This window comes from Melospiza melodia, chromosome 5 (genome assembly GCF_035770615.1).
Source record: "Melospiza melodia melodia isolate bMelMel2 chromosome 5, bMelMel2.pri, whole genome shotgun sequence".
Classification (NCBI taxonomy): domain Eukaryota; kingdom Metazoa; phylum Chordata; class Aves; order Passeriformes; family Passerellidae; genus Melospiza; species Melospiza melodia.
Genome location: NC_086198.1, coordinates 91,253,824 through 91,271,977, shown reverse-complemented (window position 1 = coordinate 91,271,977; position 18,154 = coordinate 91,253,824). Strand labels below are relative to the sequence as shown.

The window sequence follows — 18,154 nt, the reverse complement described above, 5'->3', positions numbered from 1 at the left end:
TCCCCCGATTCCATTGCGCCCCAAATCCTGCGGGTCCTGCAGCGGCCGGGGGGGCCCGGCCGGGGGTTCTGGGGGTTTTGGGGACCCCTCCCGCGGGCTGGGGACCCCCTCGAGCAGCGGCCCCAGGGATTCCCATGCTGGGGGGCTGGGCAGGGGGGGGGCTGTCCGGGGGGGGGCCCTGCACATCCCGGGGGGGGCTGGGGGGACACCCCAAACCCGGAGCGCTGCAAGGGGGGAGGGGCTGCACCCCACAAGCGCTTTCAGGAGACCCCGGCCCAGGGGGGACCCCCGAGCGGGGGGGGCTGGGAGGGGACCCAGACACGGCCTGGGGGGACCCTGAGATGGTGGTGACAAAATCGGGGGTCCCCAGGGTGTCAGAGGGAGGGGGCCCCGTCCCCAGGGGGCTGGAGGGGGTCCCGGTGGTGGCACTTTGGGGGGTGGCCGTCACCACGGGGCTGGGGGGGCTCCCTGGGGGGGCAGAGGGAGGGGTCCCTGTGCCCAGGGGGGTGTGGAGAGTCCCGGTGGTGGCACTTTGGGGGGTCCCTGTCCCCAAGGGGCTGGCGGCATGGGGGGACCCTGCTCGGGCTGGGCTGGGGGGCGTCCCCAGGGCGCCACATTGGGGGGTCCCTGTCCCCATAGGACTGACGGGGGTCCCCAGAGTGACACATTGAGGGGTCCCTGTCCCCATAGGACTGGTGGCATGGGGGCTCCCCGTCCCCACAGGGCTGACGGGGGTCCCCAGGGTGACACATTGAGGGGTCCCTGTCCCCACAGGGCTGGGGGGCGTCCCTGGAGTGCCCCTCCCCATGGGGCTGGCGGGGGTCCCGCTGGTGGCACCCTGAGCTGTCGCTGTCCCCATGGGGCTAACGGGGATCCCGCTGGTGGCCCCCTGGGCTGTCGCTGTCCCCGCGGAGCTGACGGGGATCCCGCTGGTGGCACCCTGGGCTGTCGCTGTCCCCATGGGGCTAACGGGGATCCCGCTGGTGGCGCCCTGGGCTGTCGCTGTCCCCGCGGGGCTGGCGGGGGGCAGAGGCGGCGGCGGCCGGCGGGGGCTGGCGGGCGGGGTCCCCCGGCCAGGGGGGCTCTGGGGGGGCTCCGGCCGGCGGAAGATGAAGGCGGATTCCGTCAGGCTGCGCTGGTACCGCAGGAACGGCCGGCGGGCACCTGGCGGGGGCGAGGGCTCAGGGGGGACCCCCGGAGCCCCCCGTGCCCCCCGTGCCCCCCACGGCACCTACCGGGGGCGCTGCCGGCCAGCGGGGACGGCGATGTGCACGTGGACCCCGAGCGCTCCCGCTGGCGGAAGAATTCCCGGGGGTTCTGGGTGCGCTGGGACACCAGGATGGCGGCTTCCTGCGGGACCGGGGCTCAGCGGGGCGGCCACGGGCACCGTGGGGCACCACGGCCCCGCCAGAGCCCCCGTGAGCCCCGGGGATGGGAGGGACCCGGTCCCGGCACTCACGGCCGCCGTCCCGCTGAGCCCGGTGCGACCCCCGCGCTCCCGCTCGGCCGCCTCCTGCTCCCGCTGCTGCTGCTCCTGCGGGAGCGATGGGGACGCTGAGGGATCCCCCGGGATGGAGCCCGGATCCCCCGGGATGGAGCCCGGATCCCTCGGGATGGAGCCCGGATCCCCCGGGATGGAGCCCGGATCCCCCGGGATGGAGCCCGGATCTCTCGGGATGGAGCCCGGATGCCTCGGGATGGAGCCCGGATCCCCCGAGATGGACCCCCGTGATCCCCCGGGATGGAGCCCGGATCCCTCGGGATGGAGCCCTGGATCCCTCGGGATGGAGCCTGGATCCCTCGGGATGGAGCCCGGATCCCCCGGGATGGAGCCCGGATCCCCCGGGATGGAGCCCGGATCCCCCGGGATGGAGCCCGGATCCCTCGGGATGGAGCCTGGATCCCTCGGGATGGAGCCCGGATCTCTCGGGATGGAGCCTTGGGTGCCCTGGGCAGAGCCCTCACACCTCCCCAGCATCCCCCTGCAACAAATCTTCTGAATCCCTTGGGATGGAGCCCCCTGATCCCCTGGGATGGACCCCTCAGATCCCCTGGGATGAACCCCAGATTCCCTGGGGTGAGGGATCCCCCAGGATGAGCCCCCCAGCGTGAACCCCTTCAGATCCCCCAGGATGGACACCCCGGATCCCCCTGGATGAATTCCCTCAGATCCCCCAGGATGGACACCCCGGATCCCCTTGGATGAATTCCCTCAGATCCCCCAGGATGGACACCCCGGATCACCTTGGATGAATTCCCTCAGATCCCCCCGGATGGATCCCCCGGATCCCCCGGATGAACCCCTTCAGATTCCTCGGGATGGACCCCCCAGATCTTCCAGGATGGACCCCCAGGATCCCCTGGGATCAACCCCTTCAGATCCCACAGGATGGGCACTCCGGATCCCCCAGGATGAATCCTCTGGTTTCCCCAGGATGGAGCCCCCAGACCCCTTGGATGAACCCCTTCAGATCCCCCGGGATGGATCCCCCTGATCCCCCGGGATGGACCGCGCTGATCCCCCGGGATGGATCCCCCGGGTCCCCCGGGATGGACCCCCCTGATCCCCCGGGATGGACCCCCGTGATCCCCCGGGATGGATCCCCCGGATCCCCCTGATCCCCCGGGATGGATCCCCCGGGTCCCCCGGGATGGACCCCCCTGATCCCCCGGGATGGACCCCCGTGATCCCCCGGGATGGATCCCCCGCGTCCCCCCGGATGGACCCCCCTGATCCCCCGGGATGGATCCCCCGGATCCCCCTGATCCCCCGGGATGGATCCCCCTGATCCCCCAGGACAGACGCCCTGAACCCCCCAGGATTGCCCTCCCGGGATGCACCCCTGAAACCCCCCGGGATGAAGCCCAGACTGCCCGGGATGAACGCCCTGGATCCTGGTGGGATGGAGCCCCCGGACAGACCCCCCCGATCCCCCCGATATCCCCCCGAGCCCCCCATTCCCGCTCCCTTCCCGCTCACCCATCGCTCCTGCTCCTTCCTGCGCTCCTCCGCGTCCAGCCGCGCCTGCTCCTGCCTGCGGGGCCGCACCGGGGCGTCACCGAGGGGACACGGAGGGGACACGGGGGTGGGACATGTGACAGGATGGGACACAGATGGGAAACACCAGCGGGATGTGGGGATATGGGGATGGGGGCACGGGGGTGGGACATGGCACACAGATGGGGAACACCGGTGGGATGTGGGGACGGGGACACGAGGATGGGACATGGGACAGGCTGGGACACAGAAATACCAGTGGGATATGGGGACAGGGACATGGGAATGGGACATGGGACACGGATGGGACACAGAAATACCAGTGGGATGTGGGGACGGGGACACGAGGATGGGACATGGGACAGGCTGGGAAACACCAGCAGGATATGGGGACAGGGACATGGGAATGGGACATGGGACAGGATGGGACACAGAAATACCAGTGGGACATGGGGATGGGGACATGGGGATGGGGACACAGGGATGGGACAGGGATGGGGGCACGGAGGTGGGACATGGGACACAGATGGGAAACACCAGCGGGATGTGGACATGGGGACACGAGGATGTGATGTGGGACAGGCTGGGAAACACCAGCAGGATATGGGGACAGGGACATGGGAATGGGACATGGGACACGGATGGGACAGAATGGGAAACACCAGTGGGATACAGGGATGAGGACACGGGGATGGGACAGGGATGGGGACATGGAATGGGACATGGGACAGGATGGGACACAGAAATACCAGTGGGATATGGGGATGGGGACATGGGGATGGGGACACAGGGATGGGACAGGGATGGGGACACAGGGGTGGGACATGGGACACAGATGGGGAACACCAGCGGATGTGGGAATGGGGACATGGGGGTGGGACAGGGATGGAAAGACGGGGGTGGGACAGGATGGGGCACAGATGGGACACACCAGTGGCTATGGGGACATGGGGGTGGGACAGGATGGGACACAGATGGAAAGCACCAGTGGGATATGGGACAGGGACACGGGGGTGGGACAGGTATGGGACACGGGGGTGGGGCATGGGACAGGATGGGAAACACCAGCGGGATGTGGGAATGGGACATGTGACAGGATGGGACATAGATGGGAAACACCAGTGGGATGTGTGGTTGGGGACACGGGGATGGGACAGGGATGGGAACACGGATGGGACAGGGATGGGGACACGGGGGTGGGACATGGGACACAGATGGGAAACACCAGCGGGATGTGGGAATGGGACATGTGACAGGATGGGACAGGGATGGGAAACACCAGTGGGATGTGGGGACAGGGACACAGGAATGGGACAGGAATGGGGACACGGGGCTGGGACAGGGACGGGGACACGGGGCTGGGACAGGGATGGGGACACGGAGGTGGGACATGGGACAGGGACGAGGACACGGGGCTGGGACAGGGATGGGGACACGGGGCTGGGACAGGGATGGGGACACGGAGGTGGGACATGGGACAGGGACGAGGACATGGGGCTGGGACAGGGATGGGACACGGGGCTGGGACAGGGACGAGGACACGGGGCTGGGACAGGGACGGGGACACGGGGCTGGGACAGGGATGGGACACGGGGCTGGGACGGGGATGGGGACACGGGGCTGGGACAGGGATGGCGGCCAGCGCTGTCCCTCACCGCCGCTCCTCGATGAGCCGCTCCCGCTCCTGCAGCCGCCGCTCCCGCTCCGCCGCCTGCAGCCGCTCCTCCTCCATGCGCTCCCGCTCCCAGCGCCGCCGCTGCTCCCGTTCCCGCTGCTTCTCCTGCTCCTTCCGCTGCTGCTCCTCGCGCTGCGCACGCACCGGGATCAGCGCCGGGAACCGGCACCGGCGGCTGCACCGGGAACTCACCCGCCCCGGTACCAGGAGCGGCGCTGCGATCCCGCTGCCTTCAGCACCGAGACCGGCACCGGGACCGGGACGGGGACCGGGACCAGGACCGGGACCTCGCCACACTTCACACCGGGGCTCTGCCACCCTCGGCACCGGCGCCGGGACCGGGACCCCACCGACCGCCGCACCAGAAGCCCCGGGGGCTCGGCACTGGGACTGAGACTCCCACCCCATGGGCAGTGGGACCCTGCAGCGTCAGCGCCGGGACCCCACAGACCCCTGGACCGGAACCGGGACCCCGCTGCACCCCACACCGGCACCGGGACCCCCACAGACACCGGGACCCCGCTGCACCCCACTCCGGCACCGGGACCCCGCTGCACCCCACACCGGCACCGGGACCCCCACAGACACCGGTACCCCACTGCACCCCACACCGGCACCGGGACCCCGCTGCACCCCACTCCGGCACCGGGACCCCACCAATCTCGGCACCGGGACCCGCGGGCTCTGCCCCGAGGCCGCAGCCGTGACCCCATCCCGGGGACACCGGGGGACCCCTGAGCCCTGCCCCAGCCCCCAGCGCTCACCTCCGCCTGCTCCCAGAAGGAATCGCGCTGGGTGCGCTGCAGCTCCAGCGCCGGGTTGGTCTTGCGGTAGTTGGTGCCCTGGGGAGCACAGGGGGGGCAGGCTGGGACCCCCAGAACCCCCCAACACCCCCAGGGAACCCCGGGAAGCCCCGCAGGGACATCGCCCCCCACTCACCACCAGCTCGGGGGGGTCCTGGGGGGTCCTCCTGGGCGGGCGAGGGGCGGGGGGCGCCAGCTGTGCCAGCACTCGGCGCAGCCCCTCCAGCGTCACCTCCTCGGGCCGCCGGGCGCTGATCACGGCCGTGGCCTCCTGCCGCCGGCACGGGACGCGATGGGACAGTGCCACCCCTCCCACGGCCCTCCCTCCCCCGGGGAATCTCGGCGCGATTCCCACGGACGTGTTAAATGCGGGACTGGATCCAGATGTGGGGCCGGATCCAGATGTGGGGCCGGATCCAGATCCCGGACCCGGGCAGAGCAGCGGAAGCGGTTCCGGGGATGGGGCGGGGGGGGGGGGGCGGGACGGGACCCCCCCGTGAGGACGGGACCGGGAGGGGGGGCAGGGATCCCAACCGCAGCCCCGGCGCGGCGGCCAAGACTGGGAGCACTGGGAAAGCGCGGCTGAGTCAGCAGCGCCAGGAATGCGCCCGGGCACAGGCAAAGGTCGGGCAGGCGGGATGGGGGGGGCAGGATGGGGAACTTGGGGTGGCCCCGGGGACCCCCCGAGGGCTCCGTGCCCCCCACTCACCCTGAAGAAGCTGCGGATGGCCGGCAGGTGCCCGGCGCACGCTGCCCGCTGCGATTCCGGCGCCTTTTCGCCCACCTGGCACCAGAGGAAGGGCTCAGCCCGGGGGGGTCCCGGCCGGGGGTCCCCCCGAGCTGCCCCCAGCACTCACCCAGCTGATCAGGACAATTCTGGGGGTGCCCGAGCCGGGATCGGGGACCCGGCACAGCCCGTACATGATGCTGCCCACGGAGAATTTTCCAGCGAGCTCATCCGGCCCCCCGGCTGTAAAGAGGGGGGGTCAGAGGGGGTGCGGGGAAACTCGGGGACCCCCCCCCCCCCAATATTTGCCGGCAGCGTCGCTCGCGGTACCTCCGGAATCCAGGAGCTTGAGGTCGTGGTGCTTCTCATAGCCAAAAACGGCCCTGGGGGAGAGAGGGCTCAGGGTGGGGGTCGGGGTGGGGGTCAGGGTGGGGGGGTCACAGCGGGTGTCACATGAAGTGGGGGGACCTGCCAGCCTTGGGCACCCCCCGCGCTGCCCCGTGCCACCAGCTTGGGATGAATTCATGGAAGTGCCGCCGGCAGCATCCGCCCCCGGGACAATGGGAACGTGGGAAGCGCCGGAGCGGCACAGCCCCCCCCAACAGCGACCCCCCCCCACCCGGTGCGGCGGTGCCGGGACCCCCGCCCGGCCCGGGCAGCGCTCGGGGGGGCCCCATCCCGGCGGGACCGTCCCCCCCCGTCCCGGGCATTCCCGGCGGCTCTGCCGCTCTTTGTTCCCGCGTGGCTCCGGTGCGGGGCTGGGCACGGCTCCGGCAGCGCGCGTGGAGCATGCAGGGCACGTCACGCGTGTCACGGCATGTCGCGACAGGCTGCGGCGCCACATGGCGGGACCGAGCCCGGCACGCGGCCGGGAGGAGCCGGCGCTGGAGCGGCTCCAGCGGCGCTCCGGGGGCAGAGGGCAATGCCCGCCCGGCCGCGGCCGCGGGCACGGGCGCTCCCGTGACGCCGCGGGGCTGCGAGCCCGGTGAGCCCCGGTGCCGCCGCTCCCCACCCCGGGATGGGGGTTTTGGGGGACACCGGCCCCGCGGCACCGGCACCGGGACCCCCAGCCCGGTACCGTCCCGGGACCCGCGCCCCCCGGTACAGCCGGGCAGAGCCCCCTTTCCGCACACCCCGGGGCGCTCCCCGCTCCCGCAGCCCCCCCGGGCCCGTCCTGCCCCGGCCCCGGGCGGCGGCGCCGCTCCCAGCCCGGCGGCACCGGGAGGGAGCGGGCGGGACGGGGCGAGACCGGCTGGGGCTCCCGGTTCCCAGCGCGCAGGGCTCAGTCCCGGGACCCCCCGCGGACCGGCACCCCCTGGCCCAGAGCCCGGTGCCCCCCGGAGCCCCTTCCCGGTGCCGGTACCGGTACCGGTGCCTCTCAGCCCGCCCCCGACGGCCCGGCCCGTGCCGGTGACCGTTCCTGCTCCCGTTCCCGGTCCTGTCTCCGGTGCCCGTCCCAGTGCCCGTTCCCAGCCTCGGTCCCCTCTTCCGTTCCCGTTTCCATTCCCGGTTCCCTGTGCCGGCTCCTCATCCCCGGTTCGCTGTTCCCGGTCCTCCCTTCCGTCCCCTTTCCTGGTCTCCATTCCCGGCTCCCGTTCCCTCTCCCGGTGTCCCGTTCTCACCAGTCGGTGCCAGCCCGGGGGTTCCCCACGTCTTCCCGCGCCGCCAGCAGCGCCAGCCGGTACCGCTCCAGCCCCGGCCCCGCCATCCCGATCCCGGGGCCGATCCCGATCCCGGGGCCGCCGCCGCCGCCGCCCTGCGCCCGCTCCTCCCTCCCTCCCCGCCACCCCCCCGGCGCTTTCCGCCGCCCACGGGCGGCACCGGGCGGGGCGGGGGCGGGAGCGGCCGGGAGGCACCGGCGCGGCACGGGACGGGCGGCGCTGGGAGCGCTGGGAACGGGCCCGGGTCCCGCACTGGGACGGGGTCCGGTACCGGGATGAGGGTCCCGAACTGGGATGGGGATCTTGTACCGGGACAGGGGTCCGGTACCGGGATGAGGGTCCCGAACTGGGATGGGGATCTTGTACCGGGACAGGGGTCCGGTACCGGGATGAGGGTCCCGTAGCGGGATGAGGGTCTCGGTACCAGGGTGAGGGTCCTGTGCCAGGATGGGGGCCCTGTACTGGGATGAGGGTCCCAAACCGGGATGGGGGTCCCGTACCAGGATGGGGGTCCCTGTATGAGGGTCCTGTACTGGGATGGGGGTCCCATACCGGGATGGGGGTCCCTGTATGCGGGTCCTGTACTGGGATGGGGGTCCCATATCAGTATGGGGGTCCCTGTACCGGGCCTGGGTCCTGTACTGGGATGAGGGTCCCATACCGGGATGGGGTTCCCTGTATGAGGGTCCCTGTACTGGGATGGGGGTCCCGTATCAGTATGGGGGTCCCTATACCAGGATGAGGGTCCCATATCAGAATGGGGGTCCCTGTACTGGGATGAGGGTCCCTGTACTGGGATGAGGGTCCCTGTACTGGGATGGGGGTCCTGTAGCAGGATGGGGGTCCTGTACCAGGCCTGGGTCCTGTCCTTGGATGAGGGTCCCATACTGGGATGAGAGTCCCTGTACTGGGATGGGGGTCCCTGTATGGGGGTCCTGTACCAGAATGGGGGTGCTTTACTGTGATGGGGGGCCCTGTATGAGGGTGCCCGTATACTGGGATGAGGATCCTGTACTGGCATGGGGGTCCCTGTATACTGGGATGAGGATCCTGTACTGGGATGGGGGTCCTGTACTGGGATGGGGGTCCCTGTATACTGGGATGAGGATCCTGTACTGGGATGGGGGTCCCTGTATGGGGATCCTGTACCAGAATGGGGGTCCCTGTATGGGGGTCCTTTACTGTGATGGGGGGCCCTGTATGAGAGTCCCTGCACTGGGATTAGGATCCTGTACTGGGATGGGGGTCCCATACTGGGATGAGCGTCCTTGTATGAGGTTCCCTGTACTGGGATGAGGGTGATGTACTGGGATGGGGGTCCCTGTACTGGGATGGGGGTCCCTGTATGGGGATCCTGTACCAGAATGGGGGTCTCTGTACCGGGATGGGGGTCCCTGTATGAGAGTCCCTGCACCGGGATTAGGATCCTGTACAGGGATGGGGGTTCCATACTGGGATGAGGGCCCTGTACCAGGGTGAGGGTCCTGTACTGGGATGAGGATCCTGTACAGGGATGAGGATCCTGTACTGGGATGAAGGTCCCACACTGGGATAAGGGTCCCGTATCAGTATGGGGGTCCCTATACCAGGTGAGGATCCCTGTACTGGGGTAGAGGGTCCTGTACTGGGATGACGGTCCCTGTATGAGGGCCCCTGTACCGGGATGAGGTTCCCATACCAGGATGGGGGTCCCGTACTGGGGTGAAGGTGCCGTACTGGGATGAGGGTGCTGCAGCAGGATGAGGGTGCTGTGCCAGATTCCCATTTCAGGACATGGACGCAGGCTCCAGGATCCCACTCTGGAACGCCAGTGGAGGTCCCAGGATCCCACAGCAGGACACGGATGTCACAGCAGGACGTGGGGCAGGTCCCAGGGGCCCAGGCTGGGCCGTGTGCCCGGCTCCAGCGCTGGAATGTGGCTGCAGTGCCAGGATCCCATCCCACCACCAGGGTCCCCAAACTGTCCCCCCTGTAGCCTCTCCCCCATTCCCTTTTTACGCCAGGAAATGGGATTTTGGGGCTGGGGGAGTCCCCGGGTCCCCCTCGACCATGAAGGGGGTGGCAGGGGCGTCTTGGGGACATTCCCAGCCCAGAGTCTGGCCCGGCCCGGCCCCACAGGGCTGCTGTCCCAAAGCCTCTCCCCGTTCCCTTATTTGGGCACCGCGGCTGGAAAATCCCAAATCCCCGGGGAGGAGAAAAATGCTGGAAAATGGGATCGTGGGCCCGGGGACACGCCCAGCCCAGTGCGGCGAGCCGTGTCACCCCCTGTCACTGGGGGTCACTGCTGGCACTGGCATTACTGGCGTCACGGGTGTCACTGGTGTGACTGGCATTACTGGTGTCACTGGTGTTGCTGGTGTCATCGGTGTTACTTTCTACTGGTGTCACTCTTACTGGTGTCACTGGTTTTGCTGGTTTTGCTGGCACCACTGGTGTCACTGCTGTCATTGCTGTCACGGCTGTCAGTGACGTCACTGCTTCGGCTGGTGTAACCGGTAGTGCTGGTTGTACTGGTGTCACTGGTTTAACTGGTGTCACTGGGGCTGCCGCTGTCACCGGTTTCACTGGTGTGTCCCGCTACTGTCACCGGTGTCAGTGCTGTCAGTCCTGTCACTGCTGTCATTGCTATCAGTGACGTCACCGCTTAGACTGGTGTAACCGGTATTGCTGGTTTAACTGGTGTCACTGGTTTGACTGGTGCCACTGGCATTACCGCTGTCACCGGTTTTACTGGTGTGTCCCTGGTGTCCCTGGTGTCACTGCTGCCACTGCTGTCACTGCTGTCATTGCTGTCACTGCTTCGGCTGGTGTAACCGGTATTGCTGGTTTAACTGGTGTCACTGGTTTAACTGGTGTCACTGGGGTTACTGCTGTCACCGGCTTCCCTTGTGTGTCCCGCTATTGTCACCGGTGTCACTGCTGTCAGTGACGTCACTGCTTCGGCTGGTGTAACCGGTAGCGCCGGTTGTACTGGTGTCACTGGTTTAACTGGTGTCACTGGGGTTACTGCAGTCACCGGTTTCACTGGTGTGTCCCGCTGCTGTCACCGGTGTCAGTGTTGTCACTGATGCCGCTGCTGTCACAGGTGCCCCTGCTATCGCTGCTGTCGCTGCTGTCGCTGCTATCGCGGCTGTCGCCGCTGTCGCGACCCCGCCCCCCGCCTTTGTGGGCGTGGTCTCTCACGGGGGCGTACCCATGACCCCGCCCAGTGGGCGTGGCCTCTCTCGCGGGTGTGGGCGTGGCCCCGGGGGCTGACCCGTCACGTGGCGTTGCGGCGCCCCCTGGCGGCGCTCCTTTGTCCGCGCGCGGGGCGGGGCCGCGGGGGGCGTGGCCAGGCGGGCGGCGCCGCGCGGGATTGGCGGGGCGGGGCGAGGCGGGGCGGGGCGTGCCGCGGCGGCGCGCGCTGATTGGCTGCCAGGCGGGGTGGGGCGGGGCGGGCGGGGCGGGGGTCGGTAACGGGCCGGGGCCGGGGCCGGGGCCGGGCGGGGGGCGCTGAGCGGGGCCGCTCCGCTGCCCGGGGCCCCCCGCGCCCCCATGGACCCCGACGTGGATTACGAGCGGCCCAACGTCGAGACCATCAAGTGCGTCGTGGTTGGCGACAACGCCGTGGGCAAGACGCGGCTGATCTGCGCCCGCGCCTGCAACGCCACGCTGAGCCAGTACCGGCTGCTGGCCACACACGTGCCCACCGTGTGGGCCATCGACCAGTACCGCGTCTGCCAGGAGGTGAGGGCACCGCCGGGCACCGCCGGGCACCGAGCGAGCGGGGGAACGGCGGGAGGGGCGTTACCGGGGACACCGGGCATCGCCGGGCACGGCGGGGCAGGGGGGCGGGGGGGGAGCAACAGGGGGTACCGAGCACCGGGGAGCAGCCGGTACCGCGAGGGACACCGAGCGGGGAACCGGGAGGGGGCAGCGGGGGCACAGCGGGGTGGTCCCTCATGGTTCCGGGCAGGGCGGTGGGTGATGGTGCCGTTCCCGGTGCCGTTCCCGGTGCCGTTCCCGGTGCCATTCCCGGTTCCGACAGGTGCTGGAGCGCTCCCGGGATGTGGTGGACGAGGTCAGCGTCTCCCTGCGCCTCTGGGACACCTTTGGGGACCACCATAAGGACCGGCGCTTCGCCTATGGCAGGTGGGACCGCGACCCGCCGCCGGAACCCCACCCCCTCCCGCCACCGACACCCCGAGACCCCCACCGGCACCCCGGCTCCGGTCACCGGCAGCCCGGCTGCTGTCACCGGCAGCCCAGCCCCCGAGCGCAAGCCCTGCCCATCCCGGGATGCCCGGAGCCAAAGCAGCCCCTTGGGCTCCTGCCAGCGCCCGGGGAGCAGCTCTGGCACCCCAAACCCCATCCCCCCGCTTTGGGGACACCTTTGGGGCCACCGCGACCCCAACACTGCCCCCCCGAACCCCCCGCCCCGAGCAGGGACCCTCCGGAGCTGTGCGTGGAGGGCGGCTCCAGAGGGGCTCTTGTGCTGCGGGAATCCTTTGTGGGGGCGCTGGGCTGGCAGCACGAGGGGCCCCCCCAGATCTCCGGTGTCCCCCGGTTGTAAGCAGCCGGTGCCCGTGGCCGCTGGCACGTCCGGGCTCTCTTATCGCGGCCGCCCCGCGCCAGCCCCGCGGCTCCGCTAATCTCCCCGCGGCACGGCGGCGCTGGGGGGGCCCTGTCCCCGCCGCTCGCGGTGGCCCCGGGGCTGGCGGAGGGCCCCGGGGGGGCCGGTGGCGGCTATCTTGGTCTGGGACACGGGCCCGGCTCCAGCGGCGCCTCCCGGTCACGTCCCGTCCCGGCTCGGACTAAAAACAACCCGGGCCCGGGGCCACGCGGCTGCTGCGGGGACTTGGGGGTACTGGCACCCACTGTGTGTCCTGACACAGCCCCCCCATGTCCCCCGGCACCCCTTCATGTCCCCTGGCACCCCTTCATGTCCCCCGGCACCCCTTCATGTCCCCTGGCACCCCCCCAGGTCCCCTGGCACCTCTCACTCCCTGGCATGGCAGTGGCCGCCCCACAGTGGGCGCGGGGCGGGATTGGGGACAGCGGGCGTGGAATGTCCCCGGTGCTGGGGCTGGCACCCACCCAAACACCCCCCGTGGGACCCCCCCCGGCTCAGGACCACCACGGTGCCCACCCGAGCTGGGGCAGCCCGTGGCAGTGGTGACTCAAAGCCAGGTCCCGTGGGGTCCCTCCTGTCCCCTGTCGCTGTCAGGGGGCTCCCAGAGGCCATGGAGTTGGTGTGGCCGCGGGGATCTGTGGGGTTCCCGTGGCTGGGGGGCTCTCAGGGGGTCCTGGGGGGGTCCCAGGCTGGGGACAATGACCCGAGGCGGGGCTGCCACCCGAGTGCCGCCTGATCTGGGTGTGTTTGGGGACGCGTTTGGGGACGCCGCGTGGCACCGGGACAGCGCTGCCCTTCCCCGCCGCGCAGGTCGGACGTGGTGGTGCTCTGCTTCTCGCTGGCGAACCCCAACTCGCTGCGGCACGTGAAGAGCATGTGGTACCCCGAGATCAAGCACTTCTGCCCGCGCACCCCCATCGTGCTGGTGGGCTGCCAGCTGGACCTGCGCTACGCCGACCTGGACGCCGTCAACCGCGCGCGCCGGCCGCTGGCCAAGTGAGCCCCAGAGCGCCCCACGGGGACAGGGACACCTCAGAGTGTCGCCATCGAGTGGGGACCCCTCCCTGTGCCGCTATGGGTACCCCCAGTTTTGTCACCACCGTGTTAGGGTGTGTCACCTCCCCACAGGATGGGGTCCCCCTGTGGGTCAGCACTTGTGGGGTGGAATCCGTGCCCTGCTCAGCACTCCTGGCTTGGGAGGCCCCCCTGGCACCCCCACAATGAGGGGCCGCCCTCCCAGCACCCCCTGGGCATGGCCATGAGACCTCCCAGCACCCTCGGAACGAGCAGGGGCTGCCCTGGGCACCCCCTCAGCCCCCGCCCTGTCCGTGCCCCCCCAGGCCCATCAAGCCCTCGGACATCCTGCCACCGGAGCGGGGCCACGAGGTGGCCCAGGAGCTGGGGGTGCCCTACTACGAGACCAGCGTGGTGGCCCAGTTCGGCGTCAAGGACGTGTTCGACAACGCCATCCGCGCCGCGCTCGTGTCCCGCCGCCACCTGCAGTTCTGGAAGTCCCACCTGCGCAAGATGCAGCGGCCGCTGCTGCAGGCGCCCTTCCTGCCCCCCAAGCCCCCCCCGCCCCTCATCCAGGTGCCCGACGCCCCCCCGGGGCTGGGGGGGGGCCCGGCCGCGCTGTTCCAGGCCCCGCTCTGCGCCGACGTCGTCTTCCAGCTGCAGGGCGGCCACCGCGTCTTCGCCCACCGCGTCTACCTGGCCACCGCCTGCTCCCGCTTCTACGACCTCTTCACGCTGGAGGAGCCGCCCGGCCAGGGGGACGGGGACGGCCGTGACCTGTCCTCGTGGGGCCGCGGCTTCCTGAGCCTGCGCTGGGAGGCGGTGGCCGACCCGGTGGCGGGGCGGGAGCGGCGCATGGCGGTGGTGGCCATGGACCGGGGCGTGCGGCCAGAGCCGCTGCGCGCCGTGCTGGAGTATCTGTACACGGGCGAGCTGGAGAGGCCCCACGGGGACCTGAGGCAGGTGGGGGCCGTGGCTGAGCTGCTGGAGGTGTTCGACCTGCGCATGATGGTGGCCAACGAGCTCAACCAGGAGAGCTTCATGAACCAGGAGATCACCAAGGCCTTCCACGTGCGCCGCGCCAACCGCGTCAAGGAGTGCCTGGCCAAGGGGGTCTTTGCAGGTATAGGGGTGGGGTGGGGCGTGTGGGGACAGGAGGGTCACCGCCGTCACCTCCGAGATGGTGTCACCTTCTCGTGGTGACAGTGGGGTCACGGGGATATGGTCAGCCTGAGACCCTTCCACCTCTGAGGTCTTTGGAGTCTGGGGTCCTGCCCTGGTCAGTCATGGAGGTGCTGCTGGGGCGGAGTGACAGTTCTGGGTGGTGGCCAAGGGGTGCTTGTCCCCAGGGCAGTGGTGTCCCTGTGGAAGGTGTGTCCAAGGGGTGCTTGTCCCCAAGGCAGTGGTGTCCCCATGGAAAGGTGCCCAAGGGATTCTTGTCCCCAAGGCAGTGGTGTCCCCATGGAAGGGGTGTCCCCATGGAAGGGATGTCCAAGGGATTCTTGTCCCCAAGGCAGTGGTGTCCCCATGGAAGGGATGTCCAAGAGATTTTTGTCCCCAAAGCAGTGGTGTCCTCATGAAAGGGGTGTCAAGGAGTTTCTTGTCCCCAAGGCAGTGGTGTCTGAGGGGTGGCTGTCCCCAAGGAAGGGGTGTCCAAGGGATGGTTGTCCCCAAGGCAGTGGTGTCCCCATGGAAGTGGTGTCCAAGGGGTTCTTGACACCTTGACAGTGGCGGTCAGTGAGTGGCCGTCCCTGGTCTGCCGTGTCCCAGGGGTGGCTGTCCCTGATCTGTAATGTCCCAGGGGTGGCTGTCCCTGATCTGTAATGTCTCAGGGGTGGCTGTCCCTGGTCTGCCGTGTCCCAGGGGTGGCTGTCCCTGGGCTGGGGGGCACAAGGGCTATCTGGGGGGTGGCTGTGTCCCCCCTGAGCTGTCCCTGTCCCCAGACGTGGTGTTCCTGGTGGATGACGGCGCGGTGCCGGCGCACAAGCCGCTGCTCATCGCCGGCTGTGACTGGATGAGGGCCATGTTCCGGGGGGGCTTCCGCGAGAGCTACGCCAGCGAGGTGGGCACCGGGGGGCACCTGTGGCTCCGGGGGGCAGGGGGGGCATTTGGGTTGGGCTCAGGGGGCTGCTCAGAGCCCCTGGCTCAGGGACACGCGTATCCTACTTCTTCCTACTGTGCTGGGATGTGGGGGCTATTCCAGGGCTGGGGGTGCTGTGCCAGCTCAGGCACTGCCAGGAGGGTCCCCCTTTCCCCCAGCCCCCTTTGGGGGTGTCTCTGAGCTGCCCCCAATCCCACAGGTGTCCCTGCCTGGCACCAACTGCGCCTGCCTCCGCGCCGTCCTCGACTTCCTCTACACCGGGGTCTTCACCCCCACGCCCGACCTGGACGCCATGGAGCTGCTGATCCTCACGGACCGGCTGTGCCTGCCGCGGCTGCAGGCGCTCACCGGTGAGCCCCCCCCGGTATCCCCCGGTCCCTGACGTCACCAGCGCCCCGCTGCCGCCGCGGGGACGGATCGATCATCGATCGTCCCCGTGTGTCGCTCGCTGTCCTTATGTAAGCGCGGGGGGGCCCGGGGGGGGGCCCGTCCCCGCTGTGTGACCCCCCCTGAACCCCCATTTCCCCCCTTTTCCCAGAGCAATACGCCGTGGACGAGCTGCTGCGAGCCTTCATGCAGCGCGTGGAGATCGACGAGCAGGTCATCATCTACCTGGAGATGACGCAGGTATGGGGGGGCTGGGGGGCACGGAGACCCCCGAGGGGGGACACAGAGATTCCCAAGTGACGCGGTGACCCCCCCAAATCCCTCCCCAGTTCCACAACGCCCGGCAGCTGGCGGCGTGGTGCCTGCACTACATCTGCACCAACTACAACCGCGTGTGCCGCCGCTTCCCCCGCGAGATGAAGTTCATGTCCCCAGGTATGGATGGATGGATGGATGGATGGATGGATGGATGGATGGATGGATGGATGGAAGGATGGATGATGGATGGATGGATGGATGGAAGGATGATGGATGGATGGATGGATGGGGGGCACCACGGGGAGGGCAGGGGGTCCCCAGCCGTGCCCTGAGCCCCACGGTGTCCCCGCAGAGAACCAGGCTCACTTCGAGCGGCACCGCTGGCCGCCGGTGTGGTACCTGAAGGAGGAGGATCTGTACCTGCGCTCCAAGAAGGAGCGGGAGCGCGAGGAGCAGCTGCAGCGCAAGCAGCACCCCCGCAGCAAGTGGTGCTTCTGGAGACCCTCACCGCCCGTGTCCTGAGCGGGGGGGCTCGGGGAGGGCACCCCCGTGTGGGGCTGGGGGGCTCGGCAGGGCTGGCAGCCCCTGGGCTGAGCAGGGGGTTCGGCCCCGGGCTCCCCGTGCAGGGTGAGGGGGCTCAGCTGGGCTGGGGGTCCCTGTGGTGAGTGGGGGGCTCGGGGCTGGGGGGCTTGGATGGGCTGGGGGGTCAGGTCCTGAGACCCCCACACTTGACTTGGGGGGCTCAGCTGGGCTGGGGGTCCCTGTGTGGAGTGAGGGGCTTGGGCCTGGGGCTTTTATAAAGGGCTGGGGGGCTCCCATGCAGGGCCAGGGGTCCCTGTGCTGGGCTGGGGGTCCCTGTGCTGAGGGCCCTGGGCTCCCATGAAGGGCTGGGGGTCCCTGTGCTGGGCTGAGGGGCTCAGGACCCCCACCCTCAGCCCCAGGGACCCCACACTGAACAGAGGGGTTGGCCCAGGACCCCCCCACCCCGGGCTGTGGCTCTCAGCCCTGGGACCCCCCCCCCCCCCCCAGAGCACTGACCAGGGGGCTTGGCCGGGGCGGGGGTCCCCAAGGGCTTGTTTACCCCCCCGTCCCCGGCTGTTTACAGGCTCTGCCGGCTCGCAGCCCCCCGGTGCCACCGTGCCTTTCCCCGGTGAGGGTTGGGGGGGCCGTGCTGAGCCCCCTCCCCCGGCAGGGCCCCCTCCCCATGGCTGGTGCTACCTCTGACCGAGCAGTGTTTGGGGCTGGGGGTGCGCGGGCAGCGGGGGCTCTGCCGCTCCCCCTTTCATTTCTGGGGGGTCCCCACCCCCGTAGGGCTCTCTGGTGCTGTATTTTCCCCCCGTCTTCACGGGGGGGTCCAAGCTGTGAGCAGGGCGGGTGGGTGGGTGGGTGGGTGGGCGCGGGGAGGGGTCCCTGGGTGCTTGTGTGGCTGCAGAGCCCCCGGCTCATCTCTGTGCCTTGGACGGGGGAGGATCATTGTCCCTGTCGCGGGGGTGTGGCATTGTCGCTGTCCCCTCCCCCCGGCTGAACTGCACAACCCTTTTACGATTTTTACACTTTTTTACCCCAGGAGCACAGCGGGGCCCCCCCCCCCCCCGGCCTCGGGGTCCCACCCGGCCCGGAGCGGGGCCCCCCCACCTCAGCAGCGGCTGTTTTAACCTTTAATAAAGCTTTTTGTAACGGAGCCGGACTCTGCTGGGCACCCCCAAACCCTGCTGGGCCCCCCCAAACCCTGCTGAGCCCCCCCAAACCCTGCTGGGCCCCCCCAAACCCTGCTGGGCCCCCCAAACCCTGCTGGGCACCCCAAACCCTGCTGGGCCCCCCAAACCCTGCTCAGCCCCCCAAACCCTGCTGGGCCCCCCAAACCCTGCTGGGCACCCCAAACCCTGCTGAGCCCCCCCAAACCCTGCTGGGCCCCCCA

The 18,154-nt window shown here is 69.6% G+C and overlaps 2 protein-coding genes across 2 annotated transcripts in view; one reads left to right on the top strand and one right to left on the bottom strand.

Annotated features, from left to right (window-relative positions):
* The window catches only part of LOC134418869 (drebrin-like), a 9,691-nt gene extending 1,752 nt beyond the window's left edge, over positions 1 to 7,939 (bottom strand). The window contains 13 exon segments of the mRNA XM_063157838.1: positions 44 to 159; positions 161 to 864; positions 1,021 to 1,164; positions 1,236 to 1,350; positions 1,460 to 1,534; positions 2,981 to 3,035; positions 4,654 to 4,805; positions 5,438 to 5,515; positions 5,613 to 5,747; positions 6,186 to 6,260; positions 6,334 to 6,446; positions 6,534 to 6,586; positions 7,826 to 7,939. Of these exon segments, the coding sequence (XP_063013908.1) occupies positions 44 to 159; positions 161 to 864; positions 1,021 to 1,164; positions 1,236 to 1,350; positions 1,460 to 1,534; positions 2,981 to 3,035; positions 4,654 to 4,805; positions 5,438 to 5,515; positions 5,613 to 5,747; positions 6,186 to 6,260; positions 6,334 to 6,446; positions 6,534 to 6,586; positions 7,826 to 7,911 (1,901 nt within the window). The 5' untranslated portion in view covers positions 7,912 to 7,939.
* A 3,414-nt stretch (positions 7,940 to 11,353) lies between these two features.
* On the top strand, positions 11,354 to 17,608 carry LOC134418867 (rho-related BTB domain-containing protein 2-like). The gene is made up of 9 exons (XM_063157836.1): positions 11,354 to 11,590; positions 11,892 to 11,995; positions 13,287 to 13,472; positions 13,817 to 14,613; positions 15,434 to 15,552; positions 15,791 to 15,941; positions 16,130 to 16,218; positions 16,308 to 16,413; positions 16,589 to 17,608. The coding sequence occupies exons 1-9, from the start codon at positions 11,399 to 11,401 to the stop codon at positions 16,756 to 16,758; spliced, it is 1,914 nt and encodes a 637-aa protein (XP_063013906.1). The 5' UTR covers positions 11,354 to 11,398; the 3' UTR covers positions 16,759 to 17,608.
* The last annotated feature ends 546 nt before the right edge of the window (positions 17,609 to 18,154 follow it).

What these genes read in the sequence shown, in the direction of transcription:
- LOC134418867 (XM_063157836.1), top strand. Translation starts at nt 11,399, where the DNA reads ATGGACCCCGACGTGGATTACGAGCGGCCCAACGTCGAGACCATCAAG. An exon ending in GCGCGCCGGCCGCTGGCCAA is followed by an intron (nt 13,473 to 13,816) that starts GTGAGCCCCAGA and finishes GTGCCCCCCCAG; the next exon opens with GCCCATCAAGCCCTCGGACA. An exon ending in TCTACCTGGAGATGACGCAG is followed by an intron (nt 16,219 to 16,307) that starts GTATGGGGGGGC and finishes ATCCCTCCCCAG; the next exon opens with TTCCACAACGCCCGGCAGCT.